This window comes from Chrysemys picta, chromosome 9, assembly GCF_011386835.1.
Source record: "Chrysemys picta bellii isolate R12L10 chromosome 9, ASM1138683v2, whole genome shotgun sequence".
Classification (NCBI taxonomy): Eukaryota; Metazoa; Chordata; order Testudines; family Emydidae; genus Chrysemys; species Chrysemys picta.
Genome location: NC_088799.1, coordinates 49928060 through 49951829, shown reverse-complemented (window position 1 = coordinate 49951829; position 23770 = coordinate 49928060). Strand labels below are relative to the sequence as shown.

General features: G+C 44.6%; 1 protein-coding gene across 9 annotated transcripts in view; it reads right to left on the bottom strand.

The window, feature by feature from the left end:
• Positions 1 to 22982, bottom strand: part of SENP2 (SUMO specific peptidase 2) — a 62388-nt gene extending 39406 nt beyond the window's left edge. For 3 of the 9 annotated variants that reach the window (XR_010590148.1, XM_005308643.5, XM_005308645.5), the window contains exon 1: positions 17356 to 17700. Coding sequence is in view for 6 of the 9 variants with exons in the window: in XM_005308643.5 (XP_005308700.2) it covers positions 17356 to 17447 (92 nt within the window). In the remaining 3 variants the exon portion in view is untranslated. Of the gene's footprint in view, positions 1 to 6232; positions 6324 to 17355; positions 17765 to 22909 lie in introns of those variants that run through there. The other 6 variants (XM_065556188.1, XM_065556189.1, XM_005308644.5 and 3 more) reach the window with 6 other exon arrangements.
• Between the last annotated feature and the right edge of the window lie 788 nt (positions 22983 to 23770).

The window sequence follows — 23770 nt, the reverse complement described above, 5'->3', positions numbered from 1 at the left end:
GGCCTGCCAGGGGGCTTACCCTGGTGGGCCATGTGCCAAAGGTTGCCAATCCTTGAACTAGGGACTAATTCACCTCCACTACCTATTTTTCCTAGTTACTTATAAGGACCTCTGACAGGGTATGACTGCCCTGTAGCACTCCCTGCTGTTTAAGTGTGGCATCTCCCCAGTGTTTTCTGGTTCTCTCAGGGATCAAGCGGCTCAGCCGCCAAGTGGTTCACTGAGTTCAATCCTTTTGGGATAACAAATCCTGACAGAAAGCCCCAAACAGAAGGTGGTTCTGGCATTCAGGGTTTCTCTGAAACCTGCCTTCTGGTCCTTATTCCCCATACCTTCTGGGTTACCTTTCACCTCTGGGTTTCCTTAAAAAGGAGCCCCAGCCCTCCGAGCAGACTAGTTCAGGCAGTTACTATCTCTTCTCATTAACCCAGGAGCCCCAGCTCTCCTCCTTTGAGCTAGGATGGAAGTTAGCCAGTTGTAGGGCCTTAGCCAGCTGCTCCCTCAGCTGAACCCTTCCACCTCCCCAATTAGTCCTCAGGCTCAGAGGGTTCTGTGGGCCAGTCATCTTCTCCTGCTGGTGTCTGCCCTGCTACGAAGGAAGAGGTATTTATTGCTGGTCCTCTTCTCCCAGCTCATCCCCAACTGGCTGGGTGAGAAGGGAGCCTTGACTTGTCCTCTCTGCAAGGCTCCCAAGCCCTATGCCCTTAAAAACACAGTAACAGATTTCGTTCCAAGTACCTGGGACTGCTTCCTCTCTACCAATATCTCCTACATCCATGTGTCTCTGTCTTGGACATTTCAAAAACCTAAAAAAAGGGCCACACCAAAGTGATGTAGTGGGCTAACCTCAAGTCACTACTGCCCTTAAGAGGGCAGGCTACCCTGTCATAGGCCACACAGAACTTGTATCTGAGCACCTCACACTCTTTAATCACACCACCAGTTAGGTAAGGAAGTGCTATTAACCCCATTTTTCAGATGGAGAACAGACATCCAAAGAAACTGAGAAAGTAAGTGACTCAGCCCAGGTTTCACAGGAAGCACATGGTGAAGCAAGTTCTTGAACGTAACATTCAAGTTCCAGGCCTCTGCCCTTACACTCTGCCATCCAAACTCTCATGTAGAGAGGACTATCAAATGGCCAATATAGATCCAATAACTGTGCATAAGACATGAATGAAAAGTATATTTTTTGGTCCATAATATAAATATATTGAAGGTGTAAAAGCAGAGGATTTTTAGGCAAAGTCTACTCCTTTAAAGCACAATGGCCTGGTAGTTCGTACATAGTTGGATTGGGACAGAGAGGTTCAAAGTATCCTTGTGTGTCAACAGCTCAATTTCAACAAGTGAGCAAAGTCAGTTCACCCCTTTAATGAAAAAGGACAGCACATTTCCCAGCAGACAGATCATTACACTGCTCTACAGCCAAAATGCTTCTGAAATAAATGTAGTCAAACTTTACTAATTCTGGGTCACTGAGAATGAAAATTATGCTTAAAATTGTTGATTGGCTCTAGTTTTCACGATATGCTATTGGGTCAGTATATACGACCCTTGACTTGGGAATGGCGGAGGATAAGTGAGTTATAAAGGGAAGGGATCTCAATTTAAACCAGAAATGACTAAAATACATCTTTGACTGGATCTATGAATAAATCTATGACTGGGTTTGGACAGTACTTGCTTTTTAGGCAAAACAATGAATGATGCAATCTGAAGCTGGTATTGAGTCATACATGATATGAATTGCATCATGTTATTCCTAGAAGTCATGGATGATGCAATCATAACGAAGCTTACATCACTCTGCTGAACAAATTGCCCTATATCAGCTCTAGAAATCATACAGTGTCGTGCTCTTATTTGTCAGTGTTTGATTTTGCAAAGGGACACATTTCTGTTTAGCCAAAGTGAGCAGAGATGCCTCGTACTTGTGTGAACAGTGCAAATAACTTCTGCTATGTTTGTGGTGAAGTGACTTTTGCATCACAAAAGTGCAGTATCACCTTTATTTTGGCTGCAAAATTGGAGATTTTGTGCAACAAATCTTCGCCAGTGGTTGAACAGCAAAAGGAAATCTATGCCTTTTGCAGTGCCAATGATTTGGAGAGAGCCACCAGATCATACCAGCAATTGTTACTTCTGCATGGTGCCTCCAGTTGGGAAAGGTGTGTCAAAGAAGAAAAAGTGGACTGTGCATTATCCAAACATTCCATCAGCTATACGCCCAGTACCCCACGGAGGAGGACTGCCGGTTCCTGATGCACCAGAATCATTCTCACTTGAGTCAGACAAGGAAGAGGATGAAACTTCTGGTCCTGAACCATCAATGTCACAGGACCCACATTTTCTCCCAACCTCCTCCTCTGAACCACACCTCATAACACAAGGTGAACTGAATGACCTTGTCAGGGATTTGGAACTACCCAAGAGTAAGGCAGAGCTGTTGGGCTCCAGACTACAGCAGTGGAATCTCCTGGCAGGTGATGTTAGGGTTTCCATGTTCCATGACCGTCAAAAGGATCTTGTCCCATTCTTCTTCATGGAAGGTGATCTTGTAGCCTGCAACAACATCGATGGTGTGATGGCAGCCCTCAACATCGTTCACGATCCAGATGAGTGGAGACTGTTCATTGATTCAAAGACGAGTCTTAAAGCTGTTTTACTGCATAATGGCAATGTTTTGCCATCAATTCCAGTTGGTCATGCAGTCCATATGAAGGAAACCTATGACAACATGAAACAACTTTTGAGGTGCATAAAACTATGACCAACATCAGTGGCAGCTTTGTGGCAATTTGAAGGTTGTTGCTCTCTTGCTTGGTCTGCAGACTGGATACACAAAGTACTGCTGTTTTCTCTGCGAATGGGCTAGTTGTGCAAGAGATTCCCACTACATCAAGAAAGATTGGCCACTCCGACAGTCATTGGAGCCTGGGAGGAAAAAAGTGTTCAGCATCCACCACTGGTTGAATCAAGGAAGATTTTGTTACCATCTTTACACATCAAGCTGGGTCTGATGAAGAACTTTGTCAAGGCCATTGACAAAACAAGCAGCTTTCAAGTACCTCCGTGGAAAATTTCCAAGGTTAAGTGAAGCTAAGATAAAGGAAGGCGTCTTTGTTGGTCCTCAGAAACGTGAACTTCAACATGATGCATTTGAGCATGCACTGCGTGACAAGGAAAAGACAGCATGGAAAGCCTTCCAGTTAGTGGCAATAAATTTTCTCGGAAACAACAAGGCAACTACAGGTTGTTGGTGGAAAACCTCCTCAAGGCATACGAAGCCTTGGTTGCAACATGTCACTAAAGATACATTTTTTGCACTCATCTAGATTTTTTTCCACCGAACTGCAGAGCAGTAAGCGACGAGCACGGTGAGCGATTTCACCAGGATATTGCAACAACGGAGAAACGTTATCAGGGCAAATGGAGCCCATCAATGCTTGCAGACTATTGCTGGACAGTGACAAGAGATGCTCCATTTAATGAATACAAGAGACAAGCCAAGAAGCGCCGAATAGACACGGAATAGGACTAAACTATGTACACATAATAGTTTTTTGCCTTTTGTTTCATATATAAATAAATTTTATTTATATAACCCTTTTGCTGATTTTTAAAGTGTTACATAAACAGGATAGGTGAAATATTATCATGTAAAGCAACCATAAACACATGAAAAGACCTAGGTTTACAATTTATGATTAAAACTCTACTATCTACACAATATACATAGACATAAAATGTAAAAACTTAAATATCTTAGAAACAGTAGCCAGTTGTTTTAATTGTCATATTTGAATTCAGCACATCAAAATACATAATAAATAGCACATTTTATCTCTGAAGCAGATGACTTCTCAAAAATTGTAGACCAGTGTTATCAGTTAAGGCCTGGTCTACACCTAAAACGTAGACTGACAGAGCTACATCACTCAGGGTATGAAAGATTCACACTTCTGAGACACACAGTTAAGCTGACCTAAGCAGGAATATAGGCACCGCTAGGGCGACAGAAGAATTCTCTCGACCTAGCTACCACCTCTCAAGTGAGTGGATTCACCACAGTGACAAAACCCCTTCTATCACTGTCGTGTCTACACTGCTGTGCTGCAGCTGTGTTATAGTGTAGCCATACCCTAAAGTAAAAATCTTTTCTATGCTATATTCAGTGTACAATGTTCACAGTTGTCAAATATTTAACTCTGTGGTAAGACAATTCAAGTATTTAGGTTTCAGAGTAGCAGCCGTGTTAGTCTGTATCCGCAAAAAGAAGAACAGGAGTACTTGTGGCACCTTAGAGACTAACAAATTTAGTGACTAAATGGCACCTTAGAGTGACTTGTGGCACCTTAGAGACTAACTTCCGAAGTGGGCTGTAGTCCACGAAAGCTTATGCTCTAATAAATTTGTTAGTCTCTAAGGTGCCACAAGTACTCCTGTTCTTCTTTTTTCAAGTATTTAGCTCTTCTGTTCAAGTTAATTTTCCCTCTAGCTTTCACAGAGTATTCAACAGTTGGGTGATGGTCATCTTTAGATTTTGTCCATTATTAGGTGATCAATTGTGTGCCAAATCAGGCCCTGATCACTGAGCACAGCTAACTGCCCCTTTCCCTTCAACAGTTTGAGTGTAACTTCTGAGGGCTGTCTACACTAGACATGATAGCAGCTTTGCTGTTGTAGCATTGACACTTATTACAGCGATGGAAGAGGTTCTTCTGTCACAGAAGTAAGTCCACCTCTCTGAAAAACAGTAGCGAGGTCAATCGAAAAATTCCTCCATCAACCTAGCGGTGTCTACAATGGGACTTAGGTTGGCTTAACCACATTTTTCACAGCTTCAACCAATGTAGTTAAGTTAACCTAACTTTGTACCGTAAACCAGGCCTGAAGAAGAAAGTCAGAAATTCTCAAGCATAGATTCCGACTTTAAGGCCAGAAGACACCATCATGAGTCCAGTCTGACTTCCTGCACATCATGGCTGCAGAACCTCACCCACCCACTCTAGTAACTCAGCCAGAGATTATGGGTCTATTACCGAAGTCCTCAAATCTTGATTTAGAGAGTTTAAGTTAGAGAATCCACCATTTACTCAAGTTCAGCAGTTCTCAAACTGGGTTGGGACCCCAAAGTGGGTCACAACCCCATTTTAATGGGATTGCCAGCCCTGGCTTTAGACTTGCTGGGACCCAAGGCCAGAGCTGAAGCCAAAGCTCGAGCCCCACCACCCAAGATCAAAACCCAAGGGTTTCAGCCTTGAGTGGTGGGGCTCAGGTTACAGGCCCCCTGCCTGGGGTTGAAGCCCTTAGGTTTGAGCTTTGGCCTCACAAATCCAGGGCGATGGGGCTTGTGCTTTGGCCCCCGTCTGGGGCAGGGGGGCCTGGGTAGGCTCAGGCTTCGGTCCTCTCTCCTGGGATCATGTAGTAATTTTTGTTGTCAGAAGGGGGTCTGGGTGCAATTAAATTTGAGAACCCCTGCTCTAGTTCAAGCCAGCAAGTGACTTGTGCCCCAGGCTGCAGAGGAAGGTAAAAAAGCCCAGGGTCTCTGCCAACCTGAGTTGGGCAAAAATTCCTTCCTGACCCCATATATGGCAATCAGTTAGACCCTGAGCATATAGGTGAGACCCACCAGCCAGACACCTGGAAAAGAATTCTCTGTAGTAACTCCGAGACCTACCCATCTGATATCCTATCTCTGGCTGTTGAAGTTATTTGCTAAGAGCAGTCACAGATGGATGGGCCATCTGTCATTGTAGGCAACCGTACCATCCCCTCCAGTTTTGAAACCAGTTAGGTTCTTTGGTCCCCACTGCTCCCCTTGAAAGGCTGTTCCAGAACTTCACTCCTCTGATGGTTACAGGAGTAACAATAGCCAATGAGAAAAGACCAGAAAGCAGGAACCCTGAGTTTACTTCTCAGGCCGTACCCCCCCCTCCCCAAAAAAGACACTAGATATCACCTATCTTTCACTGTCACAATTTAACCTTTACCACTGGCTTGATGGAGGGAGGAGTAAGGACCACATGTCAGATTGCATTTCAAATGCAAGCTAAAAAACTGGATCAGGATTTTAAACGTAGACGATCCAGATGTAGGAGTCAGCACCCCCAATGTTAGTGTCCCTCCTGCTTTGACAGGACAGTGCCCATCACTGTAATATGTATTTTATTTTCTTTAATAACAGTACAAAAAAAGCCAGGCTTTATATTCGTGGAACAACCCTTACATATACGTACGTAAGATCAGGCCCTGTCCTTTTCATACCCTTTTTTCCAAATCAGTGTGAAGGGCAGTTGGTTGGGACATACAACTTAATGCTGTAAAAAAGAAGTCAAATTTTCATTTGTTAATTCCAAAGAGATTAATACTGCACTCCAGATGTACAGTACAATAATGGTTAAGTGTGTTTCTCCCTCCCTTATTTAATCCCCCTTGCCCAACCCTAATCCACGGCTTTTCACCCTTCTTCCATTGTAGCAGCACTGCCTATGCTTTGCATACTACATTCTGCTCCTGATGTGCACATGTAACAGGTAAAACAGGAAGTGAAACACTGATCAAGAACAAAAACCAGCTATAGAACTAAGGGGCTCCATGCAGGGTCTCTCTCCAGAAGAAAAGACAACCACCAAGAGAGACTTTTGGTAAAGCACCCTCCCCTCTAGCAATCTGACATTTCCTAATTTTTGAATGCTTGACTTTGCAACCTAAAACAGATTTCTTGTCACAGTTTATAAAGAGTGAGACTGTTATTCTATGTTGCTTTTTTAAAAACAAATTGCGTGCAGCTAATCCCTTCCTTACTTCCTCTTTCAAGCCTCAGAGTTTAAACCCACCAACACAGACCTCTGCCACTTAAGCCAGAGGACTAACTACATTAGCTGGCAGCAGAAGAAAACTTTTCTGTGGACTGCCCCACTAGACAAGGACACATAACCAAGTGCTTTGACATTACATATGCATGAGCAGTCCTTGTTTCAGTGTTACATATGCACAAATAGCCCACAATAAATATTTGTCACACAGACAGCTAGAACTTACAGTTGAGTTTGTGGGAGGATAAGAATTCCCCCCTCATTTCTTTTTTTCTAGAAACAGTCTAGAGAGAATAAGGATGGATGAAGTTGGGCTGTTATACAGTGTAGATGGCAAGGAAATTAAACAGGCTCTAGGTATGGCCCAAAAATTAAATGAATACTTGGACTCTGTTTTCCATAAGGATAATATGGAACATGGGCTCAAAGGCAGGATGGCTAATGGAAGTGAATGCACAGAAATGGAAATTACCACATCTGAGGTGGAAGAAAAACTTAAAGAGCTTAATGCACTCAAACGGGGGGGGGGGGGGGGGGGGAAGAAGAGACTAGAAAATTTCCATCCCAGAATTCGGAAAGAACTGGCACATGAGATTGCTAGTCCAGTAGCAAGGATTTCTCCCCCCCCCCCCCCCCCCCCCCTTTAAAATCTATTTGGGGATAGCTATTCAGTCATATGGTACTAACATCCTACCTATATTTAAGAAAGAAGAGAAAGTTATCCAAGCAATTAGACCTGTTAGTCTCACTTCAGTAGAATGCAAGGAACAAACTGAAAGAAAAAATAATTCAATTCATGGCAGTAACTAGGAAAGGGGCTGGAATGCAACCCGAGTTTACCAAAAGTAGATAATTCCAGGCAAACCTGATCTTTTTTCAGAGTAGCAGCCGTGTTAGTCTGTATCCGCAAAAAGAACAGGAGTACTTGTGGCACCTTAGAGACTAACAAATTTATTAGAGCATAAGCTTTCGTGGACAGCCCACTTCTTCGGATGCATACAGAGTGGAATAAATATTGAAGAGATATATATACACACACATACACAGAGAGCATAAACAGGTGGGAGTTGTCTTACTTAATTGGTCTCTCAGAATTGGTAAGAGAAAAAAAACTTTTGAAGTGATAATCAAGATATCAAACTGTCTGTACTGGGCTAAGAAGTGTGAGAATACTTACAAGGGGAGATAGATTCAATGTTTGTAATGGCTCAGCCATTCCCAGTCCTTATTCAATCCTGAGTTGATTGTGTCTAGTTTGCATATCAATTCCAGCTCAGCAGTCTCTCGTTGGAGTCTGTTTTTTGAAGTTTTTTTATTACAACAGAAAAACTTCAAAAACAGACTCCAACGAGAGACTGCTGAGCTGGAATTGATATGCAAACTAGACACGATCAACTCCGGTTTGAATAAGGACTGGGAATGGCTGAGCCATTACAAACATTGAATCTATCTCCCCTTGTAAGTATTCTCACACTTCTTATCAAACTGTCTGTACTGGGCTATCTTGATTATCACTTCAAAAGTTTTTTTTTCTCTTACTTAATTGGTCTCTCAGAATTGGTAAGACAACTCCCACCTGTTTATGCTCTCTGTATGTGTGTGTGTATATCTCTTCAATATTTATTCCACTCTGTATGCATCCGAAGAAGTGGGCTGTAGTCCACGAAAGCTTATGCTCTAATAAATTTGTTAGTCTCTAAGGTGCCACAAGTACTCCTGTTCTTTTTGCTGATCTTTTTTGGGCAGCAATGTGCAAATTAAATTTGCTGATGAAACAAAGTCAGGAGGCATCATCAAAACAGAGGAGGATTGGAATATTGTATAGGAAGATCTGGATGACCTTGAAGGCTAAAGTGACAGAAATGGGATGAAAGTCAATAGTCCAAAGTGTAAGATCATGAACTTGGGGGCTAATAATTTCTGCTACACCTGGGGGCTCATCAGTTGGAAACAGAGGAGAAAGACCTGGGTGTGTGGAAACCTCATTTGGAATACTGTGTACAATTCCAGTCACCCATATTCAGGAACAATCAATTCAAACTGAAGCAGATGCAGAGAAGAGCTACTGCAGAGGGCTCATCTTATGATAGAAGACTTGAAGATCCTGGCTTGTTTAACTTAACAAGAAGGCTGAATGGATCTGATTGCTCTCCAAAAAAAACAGAGAGGTAAACACCCAAGAGGGTGAAGACTTTGGCACAAGAAAAAAAAAAATCAGTAGAAACTGGCCATGAACTAATTCAGCCTGGAGATTAGAAGAACGTTTCTAACCAACAGAGGAGTGAGGCTCTGGAACCGCCTCCCTGTACAAATTGTAGGGGCAAAACAACTTAATTCGTTTTAAGAGAACTGGACAAATGTGTGTGAGAGATTATACAGAGTTGCTTCTAATAGTAGGGGGCAGAGCTCAGCACCACTGGCGCTCACTTCTGGTTACATGTTCCTAAAAGCTCATGATTCAGGGCTTCAGCCAGCCACTGCAGGCATCAGGAAGGATTCCCCCCTGCACCTCCTCCCTCCCAACACACACTCATTCTGAAGGACAGCGTTTGGTCTCCTTCCTCTGAAGGAAGGATCAGTGATAGCCACGACTGAACATGAGACATTGGATGGGGGCACTGAGCATATTAGCTGAGGTGCTTGGCTGGCTCTTTCTTGCTCCCACACTCAGGGTCCAACTGATCTCTATATGCGGTGTTGGGAAGGAATTTTCCCCCAGGTTAGATTGGCAGGGACCATGGGGATTTTTAGTCTTCCTCTGCAGTGTATGGATGCAGGTTATTTGCCAGGATTATCTGTTTCTCTCACAATCATTTCCCTGCCATTCCAAGAGCCTCAGGTGTTGGTACACATCAGTCCCTCCTAGTCTCTCCCTGGGACACAACAGATTAGTCTCCCAACAGCTGTAATACTTTAGTCTAATTCTGGTTGTTGGGTTTGGTGAATAGGTGCGGGGTGGTGCTGGTGGTCTGAGATACAGGAGGTCAAACTAGATCTGATGGTCCCTTCGGGCCTTGAACTCAATGACTTTGACAGAGGGGCTAAGTAGCCTAGAGTTGGATCTTCCACAGTAGAGTTCTGGATTATATTCCCAGAGTGTGTAACCTGTGAGGCCATGCTTGCTTCATGTGTGAAGCCTTTGTAACTCTTAATATGTTTTAGTAGAGGGAGAAGTCTAAGTTTCAGTGCAACTGGTCATCCCTTAAGCCAAAGGGTATTTTGAGGAGAATATTTCTGTTTTCAGCCTCCGGCACCAGAAGTGAATTCCCTGCTCTACTACATGCTTTAGCAATTATTCTGTTTTTGGATGCCAATAGAGCAAGGACATTCTAAATTTGCCATGAAGGATTTCATCTTTTGCCTCTCAGTAACCATGCAGCAAGATTAATAGCCAAAGTACAGTAACTCCCCACTTAACGTCCTCTTGCTTAACATTGTTTCGATTTTATGCCCCTGCTCCATTACAGAACATGCTCATTTAAAGTTGTGCGATGCTCCGCTAGTCATCTGGCTGCCAGCTTTGTCCACAGCTAGCAGCCCCGTTATCAGCTCCTCTACGCGTCCCTCCCCTCCCCCCAGCGCCTCCCGCGCACTGGCAGACCCGCGGATCAGCGCCTTCCCCCTGCTCCCCCCTCCGTTCAGGAAGCAGGGAGGGGAAGGAGAGAGGACTTGGCATGCAGGCTCCCTCTCCCTCCCTCCTGAACACCACAAACCAGCTGATTGCTGCAGGAGGGGGGGAGGAGGAGCGAGGACATGGCATGTGGAGGAAAGGGGTAGGAGGTGGGGATGGAAAGAAGTGCGGGTTAAGGGTGGGGGCTTGGGGGAAGGGCGGGAGTGGGCAGGCCCAGGGTTGAGGGCCCCCCACCCCTGGTGCTTGCACAGTAGGGGATGCTGCCGCTGTGCAACATGCTTCTCCTAGCCTATGGCACCTTCAGCCTCCTTGTCTGCCTCATTGTCTGCAGTGCCAGGGGACTGTGCCTGTGTGGGGTAAGGCAGGGACACCTCCCATTGCTTCATACTCAGCAATGATGATTGTAGTATTAAATTGTATCTTTAAAATTGTTTAAAAAACCTCATAACTGCATTCAATTGCTTGTTTAAAAGGTATATAATGCCTTTTGTCTGGCAAAAAAAGTTTCCCTGGAACCTAACCCATCCCCCCCCCATTTACATTAATTCTTATGGGGAAATTGGATTCGCTTAACACCGTTTCGCTTAAAGTCACATTTTTCAGGAACAGAACTACAACATTAAGTTAGGAGTTACTGTATTATAAATGCTTCTCAAAATAGCAGGCAGACTGCCTTCTACTGGCAACAAAGAAACTTTGGAATTTCTGTCACTACTACATTTGGGATTATTAGGATTTCATCCACTGACTTCAACCTTTGTAGAATCTTCTGGTTGAGCAAACTGGAAAACATACAGAAGCTGCTTAGGCCATCTCTATGAGTGCACATATATCTGCTCTTCATTACCCACAGGAATGAGGTTATTCCCTCAGGTAAGAAGGAAAATTTGACGCTTACTCCAAAAACTTCAGGGCCTTGACTATGTGAGAAAGTTGCAATTTAAAGTCACGATCTTTAACCTGCTTTGGTTAGACTAGTGCACAATTCCATATAGGCATGCTTCATTTGGTTTAAAGTGGCTTTATTTCAATTTAACCTAAACCAATTCCTAAACAACTTAAGATCTACCAAAATAAGACTGGTTTGAACTAATGGATTGCCACCTCAGCCTTTTGCACTGGTTTAAATTTACGTTACAATAAACCAGTTCAATTTTCTCCTATAGACAAGGCCTCACTATATAGGTATTCAGCTGTCTGTTCTGGCTCCCTCTCCCTGATGTACAATCTCCACAATGATTTTCCTTTGATATGCAATGCCCTCTCCAGCAAGAGGATTCTCTGCTCAGTTTAGGTCAGGATAACACCACATCCCAACAGAAAAACTACTGATCCCTGTAATACCTTCAAGGCCGATCTAGTCTATTGCTGCATTGACTACTAGGAACTGGAAGCTCACAGTGAAGTCTGGAAGCACTACCAGATGCATGCCTGTTAGACAGCTGATAAGCAAACAGTTCTAACCATCAAGCCCTCTATTGATGTCTGATAAGCTCATGCCTCAGCTGGCGAGGTTCTTTTCTTGTTAAGCAGCCCCTGGAAAAGACAAAATAGTGAGCTGTTTAAGGTGCTTTGTATCAGAGGGGTAGCCGTGTTAGTCTGAATCTGTAAAAAGCAACAGAGGGTCCTGTGGCACCTTTAAGACTAACAGAAGTATTGGGAGCATAAGCTTTCGTGGGTAAGAACCTCACTTCTTCAGATGCAAGTAATGGAAATTTCCAGAGGCAGGTATAAATCAGTATGGAGATAACGAGGTTAGTTCAATCAGGGAGGGTGAGGTGCTCTGCTAGCAGTTGAGGTGTGAACACCAAGGGAGGAGAAACTGTTTCTGTAGTTGGAAAGCCATTCACAGTCTTTGTTTAATCCTGATCTGATGGTGTCAAATTTGCAAATGAACTGGAGCTCAGCAGTTTCTCTTTGGAGTCTGGTCCTGAAGTTTTTAGCTGTAAGATGGCTACCTTTACATCTGCTATTGTGTGGCCAGGGAGGTTGAAGTGTTCTCCTACAGGTTTTTGTATATTGCCATTCCTGATATCTGACTTGTGTCCATGTATCCTCTTGCGTAGTGACTGTCCAGTTTGGCCAATGTACACAGCAGAGGGGCATTGCTGGCATATGATGGCATATATAACATTGGTGGACATGCAGGTGAATGAGCCGGTGATGTTGTAGCTGATCTGGTTAGGTCCTGTGATAGTGTTGCTGGTGTAGATATGTAGGCAGAGTTGGCATCGAGGTTTGTTGCATGGGTTGGTTCTACAGGCCACTTTCCTCAGATCCCACTGAGGAATACACTAAGAAACTGCACCATCTACTCAGGACACTCCCTACACTAACACAGGAACAAATCAACATACCCTTAGAATAACCCCGGTCGGGACTCTATCTACTATCTGAGATCCACAAACCTGGAAATCCTGGACGTCCCATCATCTCGGGCATTGGCACTCTCACTGAAGTACTGTCTGGATATGTAGACTCCCTACTCAGACCCTACGCCACCAGCACTCCCAGCTATCTCTGTGACCCCACTGATTTCCTGAGAAAACTACTATGCATTGGTGACCTCCCAGAAAACACCATCCTAGCCACCATGAATGTAGAGGCTCTCTACACAAACATCCCACACACAGATGGAATACAAGCTATCAGGAACAGTATCCCTGATGATGACACAGCACAACTTGTTGCTGAGCTCCTGTGTTAGTGTAGGGAGTGTCCTGAGTAGATGGTGCAGTTTCTTAGTGTATTCCTCAGTGGGATCTGAGGAAAGTGGCCTGTAGAACCAACCCATGCAACAAACCTCGATGCCAACTCTGGACAGTCACTACGCAAGAGGATAAATGGACACAAGTCAGATATCAGGAATGGCAATATACAAAAACCTGTAGAACACTTCAACCTCCCTGGCCACACAATAGCAGATGTAAAGGTAGCCATCTTACAGCAAAAAACTTCAGGACCAGACTCCAAAGAGAAACTGCAGAGCTCCAGTTCATTTGCAAATTTGACACCATCAGATCAGGATTAAACAAAGACTGTGAATGGCTATCCAACTACAGAAGCAGTTTCTCCTCCCTTGGTGTTCACACCTCAACTGCTAGCAGAGCACCTCCCTGATTGAACTAACCTCGTTATCTCCATACTGATTTATACCTGCCTCTGGAAATTTCCATTACTTGCATCTGAAGAAGTGAGGTTCTTACCCACGAAAGCTTATGCTCAATACTTCTGTTAGTCTTAAAGGTGCCACAGGACCCTCTGTTGCTTTTTAAGGTGCTTTGCACATCCTGCCAGTGATAAAGGGCCTCAACTACCAAAACAAAGCTTGTTTTCCAATATGGCCAATCATGGGACAAACTTTGGAAGAGGCCTCATGTTATTTTTATCTTGATGCCATCACCACCATTGATACAAAATTTGTATCCACATCCAATCCACAAAAATAGTCTGTGGATACCCGCATCCATGGATACGGATATAAAGCAGATATCCCCAGATTTGCCAGGGCTCTAACAATCACATCTTCAGGCTTTAACACTTTTTTGAAAAGACTATCCTTTAATCACATCAATCAGTACTTCCAAATGTGTTAAGCCTGTAGAGTGTAAGAGTTCAAATTCTGAACTTGTCAAAAACCACGTCTCTGCACAAGTCCTCTTGCTTACTTGGTAAGGTGCTGAGGACACTAGAAAATGCTGGACTCAAGAATGCATGTGGATCCTTTTTCCTTAACCAGCATACTAATCAGAGCTACAACTAGCACTACCAAATGTCTGAATGTTCTGGGAAACGCACTACTCACAATGGACCTGAATACAAATTGCCATAGTACAATCTGAGAAAACTTGAGTCTTCCTAATCAGACGAGGAAACAGGCATCTGCAGGGCCTGTGAAAGCCAAGTGAGTATAAACAGTGAACATTGAAACTAGTATTCCCAGTTGGTTCCTGTTCATGCACCCGTTGGTTCTCTGAAGTTGAGTGCAGTGTTAATATAATTTATTTCAAAATAAATAGGAAAGTTAGGTTCCTGGAATTATACTTTTCTTAAGAACCTTCTCCATAGCTTCTGTTTCTAAGAAAAGTCAGATGCTTCTTCCATACTATTACTTTTGGAAGAAGGAACATGACTCAGAAACCGAAGTGACAGGCGAAGTATAAAAGCTTAGTTCAAAATTGGGGGTGCTGTAACCTTGGGCCTGGACAGCCTCATGAACTCAAAAGTCAAGAGTTTAAAATTCAGCACAGGATTGTGGATATGCAGGAATTTCTTCTCCTATTACACACACCAGTCTTGCTACTTCCCCAGAGCAAGACTGAAAATGAAGCTCAACATGGAAAACTAAAGAAAAAGATTAACACAGATTCAGTTGGAGTGAGAACATCAGAAAGCAGTAACGTTAACAGAAAACTAAGGGTTACGAACAGAAAACTGGGCCCACGTTTGCAATACAATATAGCAGTAAAGAATAATACAACTTTGGATTTTATAGTCAAGTGCATCAGGTCAGAGCAGGAGGCAACTGTCCCTCTGTACAGTGCTCTGGCTTGACTCCAGCCAGAATACTGCATTCTGGTACTGAGGTAAATACTGCCAAAAGGACAAACTGAAGGAAATTCTGAGAAAAGCAATAAGAGTTACAAGTGTGGAGGGGGGACGGGGGGGGGAAGAGGCATGCAGAGAGAAAAACATTTTTAATCTTCTCTCCTAAATAAGTAATGTTGCATAGGATTCCTAAGTAGACAGATATGATCAAACCTTTCAGACACTGGGAAACTTAACACAAAAGGAAGGAGAATGAGCAGTACAAGGGGATATAACTGCAATTAAGAGGATAAAAAAAATCAAGTTCAGGCTGAATATCAGGAAAAAAAGATTTGTGATAGTGATATTTCAAACCTCCCCCCTTTGAGATATTTAAAGCAAACAGAATAAAGCACTAGATAGTATCCTATGGACCAGAGTCTTGCTTCTCTAACCTCAATGGTTCAATTTCTCATACTGCCCATCAGTCACTTTTTACAGAGTTAGTAGTGTCTAGGTTCCTGCACAGGTTATGCACATAAGGCTTTCTTCATGATTCGTTGCAGGAGTGAGAGTAGAGTGAACAAGACTGTTAGTTTAAACAACTATGATTTTGAAGGGTAAAGATGATCAAGGAGCAAATATACACAAGGTGAAAAGACAACCAAAAATTCTCAGCAGAAAAAAGAACAAAAATTATATAGTTCCCAGTAAACACTTTGACTAGAAGTGTTAAACTGCTAGCCTCAAAGGGACACCAACAATTTCAAAATCACACCTGTCAGATGATTTACCACCTAACATCCAAGATTACTATAGCTGAAGTATGCAAAAAAAAAAAAAAAAAAAAAAACCACACACCCCACCACACCACACCCCACTTTTTCAGTTGTATCACTTGTGTTTTTGAGTTTTGTGTCCAATCAGTGTAATTGTTTCCTCTATACAGTCAGTTCCTACTTTTATTTGTTGGGTCTTACACACAGCAATAAGGGAGTGAAAACATTTTTCAAAAAAGAAGAGTAAAACCATAAGAGGCAACAGGGAACACCTGTTCAAGTTCTTAAAGGTAGTCTTAAACTAAATACAATATTCCTATTTAGATTTCAAGTTGAATAGGAACATAATTGATTTAATTGCCAAACATTCCAAAATAACCTTCTACTATAAAGTTTTTGAAACCAACACATATCAAGCCTTGTAGAGCATATAATATTCTTTACAATGTATTCTCCAACTCTGGGAATTCACAAAATAATTGCTTTCACCTTCAGAGCAATTAGAGTCAGACATACTCAATATGCTAGGCATATACCTACCTCCGCCCCCAAATTCATAAGCCATGTTTGCCTTCATGAAAGACAGTCAGACAGTTCTCCCCATACCAATGGCAGATCAACTATTTAGGACCTTATTTAGGTCTTCATTAGGTCACCTATATTAGCTCAACATGAGGTTCAAATGTCTGTTCAACATTTTCAAATACATTCCATGAATCAGTGATCGTGGGAAGCAAATTACATGCAACCACAAAGAGTTGGGGGGGGTCCCACGAGAAGCTGGGCAGTTTGCTGGTGTTGGTGGTCGATGGGAAGCGGCTGTGGGATGTCTGGGCAGCGCCACCTTAGGAATGTTACAGACCTAGAGAAACTGGAGTAAGTGCACCCCAAGCCCGGCAGAAGCAAGGGTACATCTACACTACAGGGGGGAGTCGATTTAAGATACGCAAATTCAGCTACGTGAATAGCGTAGCTGAATTCGACGTATCGCAGCAGACTTAGCCCGTTGTGAGGACGGCGGCAAAATCGACTTCTGCGGCTTTCTGTCGGCAGCGCTTACTCCCACCTCCGCTGGTGGAGTAAGAGCGCCGATTCGGGGATCGATTGTCGCGTCCCAAATCGATCCCCGAGAGGTCGATTTCTACCCGCCGATTCAGGCGGGTAGTATAGACCTAGCCCAAGAGGCTTTACTATTTCGATTATGCAGGGTCTGGGTTTGAGGCCGAAGGCGGACAGGCTCCAGGCGCGGGGGTGCGAGGCTGCAGCAGGGCGCGCCAAGGCGCAGCAAACCCGCTCCCTGCTCCAGCAGTGTCCCGTGGCGGTGGGGAACAGACCCGGCCGGGCGCAGGCGGCAGCTCCAGGGTGCTGCAGCAGAAGACGCTGGGGTCCAACTCTCGGTACAACAGCAGCGTCCGTTCCCACGCCGACGGCTCAGGCTGGGGCTCGAGCACGGAACAGGCCCAAGCCAGACCAAGCCCCCGGCCCCTCCCCCGCCAGGGTCCAGTACACGGTGCCGGAACCCGCCACTGGCAGGGGGGGGGTTACAGAACCGCCCGACGAGCCCCGGAGCATCCGCCAAGCAGCGAGACTCACTGACCTGTGGTACCGTCTCTTCCGCGGGGTGGGGGCGGCGTGTCCCGGCGGGGGGCGCTGGGGAAGAGCAGGGAGCGCAGCGCTTCCACCAGCCATTTGTACATAGGCCTCAGCCAACGGAGGCGGAACTGCGTCTAATCCCCGCGACTGCGTGACGTCACGGACAGAGCCCTACCCCCCCAGCAGCAGCGGCGCGCTCGTAGTCTGCCGTCCGAATCGCCTTTACCTGCGCGAGGTCGCCGCGCCCTCCTCAGTGGCCTGTTCGGCTGTGATTGGGGGAGAGAAGGGAGAGGCGGGGACCGAGCGCCGCCAGCGTCTGCATCACCTTTGCTGTGGGAGCGCGCGCCTCAGGCCCAGGGCGGGGCGACTAGTGCTCCGCACCCAGTCCGTCACCGACCCGGCGCCCAGCCACTGGTCGAGTCAGGTCACCGCTCGCCCTTGCCGCCAATATCAGCACGCCCACAATCCGTCCCCCACACCAACACCCCACCCTTACTTCCCCTCACCCCACACCCTTCCCCCAGCACCCACCCCCCACAGGCACACACCTGTCTTCTCCCCAGCTCTCTTTGCTCCATCAATTTCAATGGCAAAGGTTCATACCTAGTTTTCAGATACTGGTCGTATTGCCTGTTGCTTGGGTTAGTGTCAAGAGTTCCTCTAGTGCAGTGGTTCCCAAACTGGGGTTCGCAGAATGTTATAGGGGGGTTGCCCGAAAAAAAATCACTCATGGTGGACAGAGGACCCCAGGTATTGGAGACAGCAGGTGGGACTCGGTTGCAGGGCAGACACCCCAAGCCCCAGGGAGAGCGGGGCTGGGCAGTTGGGGTTGGCAGCCTGAGCCCTGCCCCTGTCAGCGGGGTAGCCGGCAGCCCAAACCCCAGCGCTCTGCGGGGGGCTGGCAGGCCAAACCCCAGGAAGAGCAGGGCCGGCAGTTGGGGCATCCATCACACTAAGGAAATTTAAACTTAAATCCCTGAAAATATTCATTTTTAGGAGGGGGTTCACGAGATTTCACAATTTAGTGAAAGGGGTTCGCAGGCTGTTAAAGTTTGGGAACTACTGCTCTAGTGTATCTTTTGTTATTTACTAAGCTCTTATCAGGGTGGTTCCACATCTGCATTAAACCAGCATACCAAAGGGGAGTCAGTAAAGTCTTCAATTTTGTGACTGATTTCATGGGGTCTTAAGAAGGGTGAAAGTGTTAAATACTTCAAAAATTACCTGCAGAAGAGCTCCGTGTAAGCTCTTAAGCTTGTCTCTCTCCCCAACAGACATTAGTCCAATAAAAGATGTTACCTCACCCATCTCATCACTTCAAAAATTAGCCTTTTTAAGTCAATCTCAAAAGCTACTTAAAATGTGACAATTTTCAGAACAATTTCTACTATTCAGTTAGGAATAACCCTAAAAATCTGAAAGCATGAGTTCTTTTCATTATACTTCCATGGAGAGGGTCAAAGGTAAACATAAAATAGCCTTTTCTGAACATGTGGTTGCAATCTTACCTCTGAAGAGGCTGTTGCTTCTCGGTCATTTTTTTCCTGTAACTAGAGAGGTGCTCTCTACTGCCTAACTGGCATGATGAACAAGAGCTGCAGCAAGAGTTTCTGTGGAGTCTATGTGCATCATATGTCTACTTTGCAAAATGTAATACAGCTAATCTAGCGGTACTCCATTACTGAGTAGAGCATACCAGTGATTTGTACAATCATGTCTCCTGCTCATGGTTGAGCCATGGAACATACTAAACTAAAAGAGGTGATCCTTCAGCTTAATCTGATAAGTGCTTGCGACTTTTGGTGATCAAGGTCCTCCACTGGCAACCTGTATTGGGTGCATTACAGAGTGGTGGCCTGTACAGCTTCTAATAATTTGAACTGACCTCCTCTATTCTACTACATCTTTGCTAAGAGCTGTCCAGAACTTATTGCAATATTTCAGATGAGGTCACAACACAATTATATAATAGTCATAGTATTACGACTTCTGCTTTAGGTGTCATATTTCCGGTATTAGCCCTTTCTTAATTCAAACTCTTTTTAAAGCCGGCTTCCCTCAAACTGTCCGCAATGACTCCAGAGTTGTTACAGCTCATTTAGAACCCATTATAAGTTGTTAACATTGTACATAACAAAAATAAAATAGAGTACTGGCTGCACATGTACAGTTAAAGTTCCCACAGCCATTGCACGAAATAGTATTTAAATATATAATGTGTAATGTGGCACAGTTAACATTACTGTGGGAACCTTAATGTTTGAGTTTCATATTAATTTACAGTTTCATCAGTAGTAGTAATACAGGTTTGCCATTCTACACACACACACTAAGCAGTATATTCTCTTGTTTTCATAGCTAGGGAATTCATTTTTCTTGGGACGTTTTGTCTTTGTAAGTAGGCATCATTTCCTCCAGCCCATCCCACACAAGGCTGCAGGCACTTGAAACTTTAACCAATATCACCTCTTAGTTGCAAAGAACACCATAGTCTCAAACACAGTCACCCAGAGCTGCTCAGACGTATTTGATAGCTCTGGCACTCCTGCCAACATCTCAGGGAAAAGGTGTTACATCTTAGGGTATGTCTATACTCACCTCCGGGTCTGGCGGTAAGCAATCGATCTTCTGGGATCGATTTATCGCGTCTTGTCTAGATAAATCGATCCCGGAAGTGCTCGCCGTCAACGCTGGTACTCCTGCTCGGCGAGAGGAGTACGCGGAGTCGACGGGGGAGCCTGCCTGCCGCGTGTGGACCCACAGTAAGTTCGAACTAAGATAGTTCGACTTCAGCTACGTGAAGAACGTAGCTGAAGTTGCATATCTTAGTTCGAAGTGGGGGGTTAGTGTGGACCAGCCCTTAGAGCAGTGGTTCCCAAACTGGGGTTCGTGAACCCCTGGGGGTTCAAGAAAGGTTACAGGGGGTTCTCGGGAAAAAATTCCCTAATGGCAGACAGAGCTGTCCCTAGGGACCATGGGCAGCACGAGGACAGCAGCCTGGAGCCCCTGGACTTCCAAGAGCTAAGCAGATCAAAGCAAGCCTATCTATCACATTGAGGAAATTTAAACTTCAAGACTTTTTAGAAGAAATGGAAAGGGAGGTGGATTTTTTTGGTGTTTTTAAACTTAAATAGACAGTATTGTTTTTAAAATTATTATGAAGAACAAGTTTAAGCTTTGTTGTAATGTGCATAGTTTGCCTAGACTGCTCAAGGCCTGAATGCTTGTGTAGGAGGAACTCTTTGAGTTGGTTTCTTAAATACCTTCATGCTGTTTCATATCTGATGCTCCTTGATGAAACATAGGAGCCTTGTCTTATAACAGGCTTATTCAAAGTGATGCAAGCTACGAAAGTGAGATCTTGGAAGAATGTTGCTGTTTTCATAATGTAATAAAAATACTGTAATGATAAATAATAAATAATTATAATAAATAGTGTGTAATAAGCATGTCATAAAAACAAATGTCCAAGATCACTGCTTTCATAATTTATATTCAGGTAAAGGAGAAAATCCCTGGAAATATTCATTTTTAGGAGGGGGTTCGCGAGACTTGACATTTTAGTGAAAGGGGTTCACGGGTTGTTAAAGTTTGGGAACCACTGCCTTAGAGGGATACTTTCCCACACACATCCTGTAGAAGTCAGAAGGCTATGAGTTCTTGCTATTAGTGTGTGCACTCCACAGTGCTTCTCACACCCTCTACCTTAAGTGAGGCAGCTATCCTCCACCCATTTACAGATGGTGTAAGAACTTGCACAATGTCACTTCAGGAACAGAAACCCATACACTACTGTGACCGATGCAGATCTCCAACATTTTGCCACACTCCCTTTCAGTGCAGTTGTACCAAAGTGTGTTTGGTTGTGCTTCTCTAGACACTACAGCACACCCCCGTTGCAGGAAAAGAACTCAGTATGGGTGCTCAACATTCCGGTGCTATCTCAAAGAATTGTAAATCCCACTGGTAAAGTGCATCCCCCGCTACAGGCTGGTTCACATTGCAAACAGACTGTTTCCACCAATGTTGTAGCTGAAGTGGAAGAAAGTCTATGCATCAGAGCTGGAAAGCATAAGTTCAACCCCTGCTGGTGCCCCCATGGGAAAAGGTGATTATGGCAGAGCAGTAGTAACCCCTGTCTTAAGGGTGCCTGACACCTTCTGTATGAAAAGTGGACAAGAACTGTTTTGCAGCAGGACTGAGGGGTCTGGCAGGGAGAGATGCATTTTTCTGTCCTCATGAACATCTATTTAGATTTGGAACAGTTCTACGCTGTTGAAGATCACAACTTCCCATCCACAGTTGACACACAACAGTTTTCTGCCACCATACTAAAACCCCTCAACATTATAGGTCCTCTTGTGCGTATGTCCCGGTGTCTCACTTCATCAGGTCACACAGAGCTCACATTCCAGATGGGACACAGACAAAAGAGATGATGATCCTGCTGCTTCCTCATTACAATAGCTTTTACATAGCCTAAGGGAACATGCAGCACACTGAGAGGCAGGAGCACTAATCTCATTTTTACTGACTGGTGGTAAGCAAGTATCCTTCCCAAATGTTACTGAACAGCTCATATACCATTGAGAATTAACCAAGCAGAGAACAGAACCCAGGTCTTTGAATACAGCAAACCCAAATTCCCTCCAGTGAGCTACACTGCCTCTCAGAAAGGACAGCCCATGTCTTTCTTCTTAGCTACACAGTCAGTAAAATGGGCTACTCATGCTTACATAACACACTGAAACAGTAAATTTATGCATCCTCCTCTAGTGGATAGTTTCACATAAGAACAGCCTCCTGCTCCCAGCCAGCATAGTTAGCCTGGTAGTCCAAGGGACAGACATCTGTGCTGACGGGTGAAGCTCCAAGCCAGCATGCTAGGTGTGGAGGGAGTTACAGTGAAAAGGTTTTTTAAAAAATTACATTATGTGCAACTGTAAGAAAAGCCAAGAAGTTACACTGAAAAGCTGCATTAAAAGAACATTATTAAGGTTGTAAAGTCAATCAATCAAGTTAGGAAATGCTCATCTAATGCTGCTAATCATCTATAAAGCTTTCCACCTGTATAACGCCACTTTGAATCTAGCCCAGTTCTGGAGTGATTATGAAGCGTTCTCCTCAACTGGCTGTTTAGTGGCCATGGATGAAGTGAGTGTGTTAGGGCCAGTCCAGTTCCTGCAGCATAGACTCACCACCACTCTCCCATTAGCAGAGAGGCCAAGAACTTCATGGGCCATGAAGACTACAGGACCCCAGTTACCCATGGGGTAAATCCTCTCCCATACCCTACCCAGGGGTAGCAGGATAAGGCACACTGGCAGAGGTCACAGGTGTTGGAAGCTTGACCTACAGACAGAGGACTTCATCTACCAGGCCTGTCAAGGCAGTCCTTTCATCACCACCACCACCACACTTTTTAAATGAGAAGTTTGTGCTTATACACAAATCAGTTCATTAAATAATTTGCATGGAGCATCACACCCCAGGAAAGGCTCAAAGTTTGGTCCCTGAGTCACCACACCTGGATTCTGCTCAACCACATTATTTCCCACCTGTGCAGTTACTCACAGTACATGCTTCCAACTCACTTCTACAGGATGCCTGCCACCAAGGCCCAACTTAAACAGCTGAACCTATTATAAAGCCTCGCCTCCCCTCCCTCCCAGGAAAGAGCAGCCTCCACTTCCTTTAAGTCAGCTGTGTTAATGATCCAGCAGCAAGGCAGCTTGAATTCAATTAACCCCTTCTTATGCAGCTTCCAACTAGCCCCTGCTCATGGGGAGGAGAGCAGTGTCAGGCAACACCGACAAACTCTGACAGGCTTTTGATCTCATATTCTCAGTGCCTTTATTGCCTTTTCAGTTGCCTTGGTCAGGTTAAGCCCTTGAGAAGTGTGCATTGACCTTTGACACTGACCAAGACAACTGAAAATTCAGCAAACTGAAGGACTGAAATAAGAGGCCAAAATCAACCAGAAAAAATATAAACAACTGTAATGAACACAAGGTAAAAACTCAGGAACAGACATTGCTCAGCAACTCTGGGCACAAAGATTCTTTCCCTCTTGCAGGCCTCTGCTCTGGAATTTCTCTGCTTAGCTCCTATCCTCTGCATGGCCAGCCCCAGAAGTTCAAACGCCAGGAATCAGATCCCTCATTAACCACAAGATTGGCCCCCAAAGCAGGAGATGGATTTAAAAAGATTGAAATATGGCCTCAGGTCTGTTTTTTCATTTTTGAACTCCCCCTGCCCACCCACCCCCGCCTCTGTGTATGTGTGTGTGATAGTTACCATGCTGCCTGCTCTCCCTTGTGTGTGTGTGTGTGTTAGGGTTACCATATTTCCACAATCAAAAAAGAGGACACTGCGGTGGGGAGCCCTGCTCTAGCCCCGCCCCACCCCCATCCACTCCC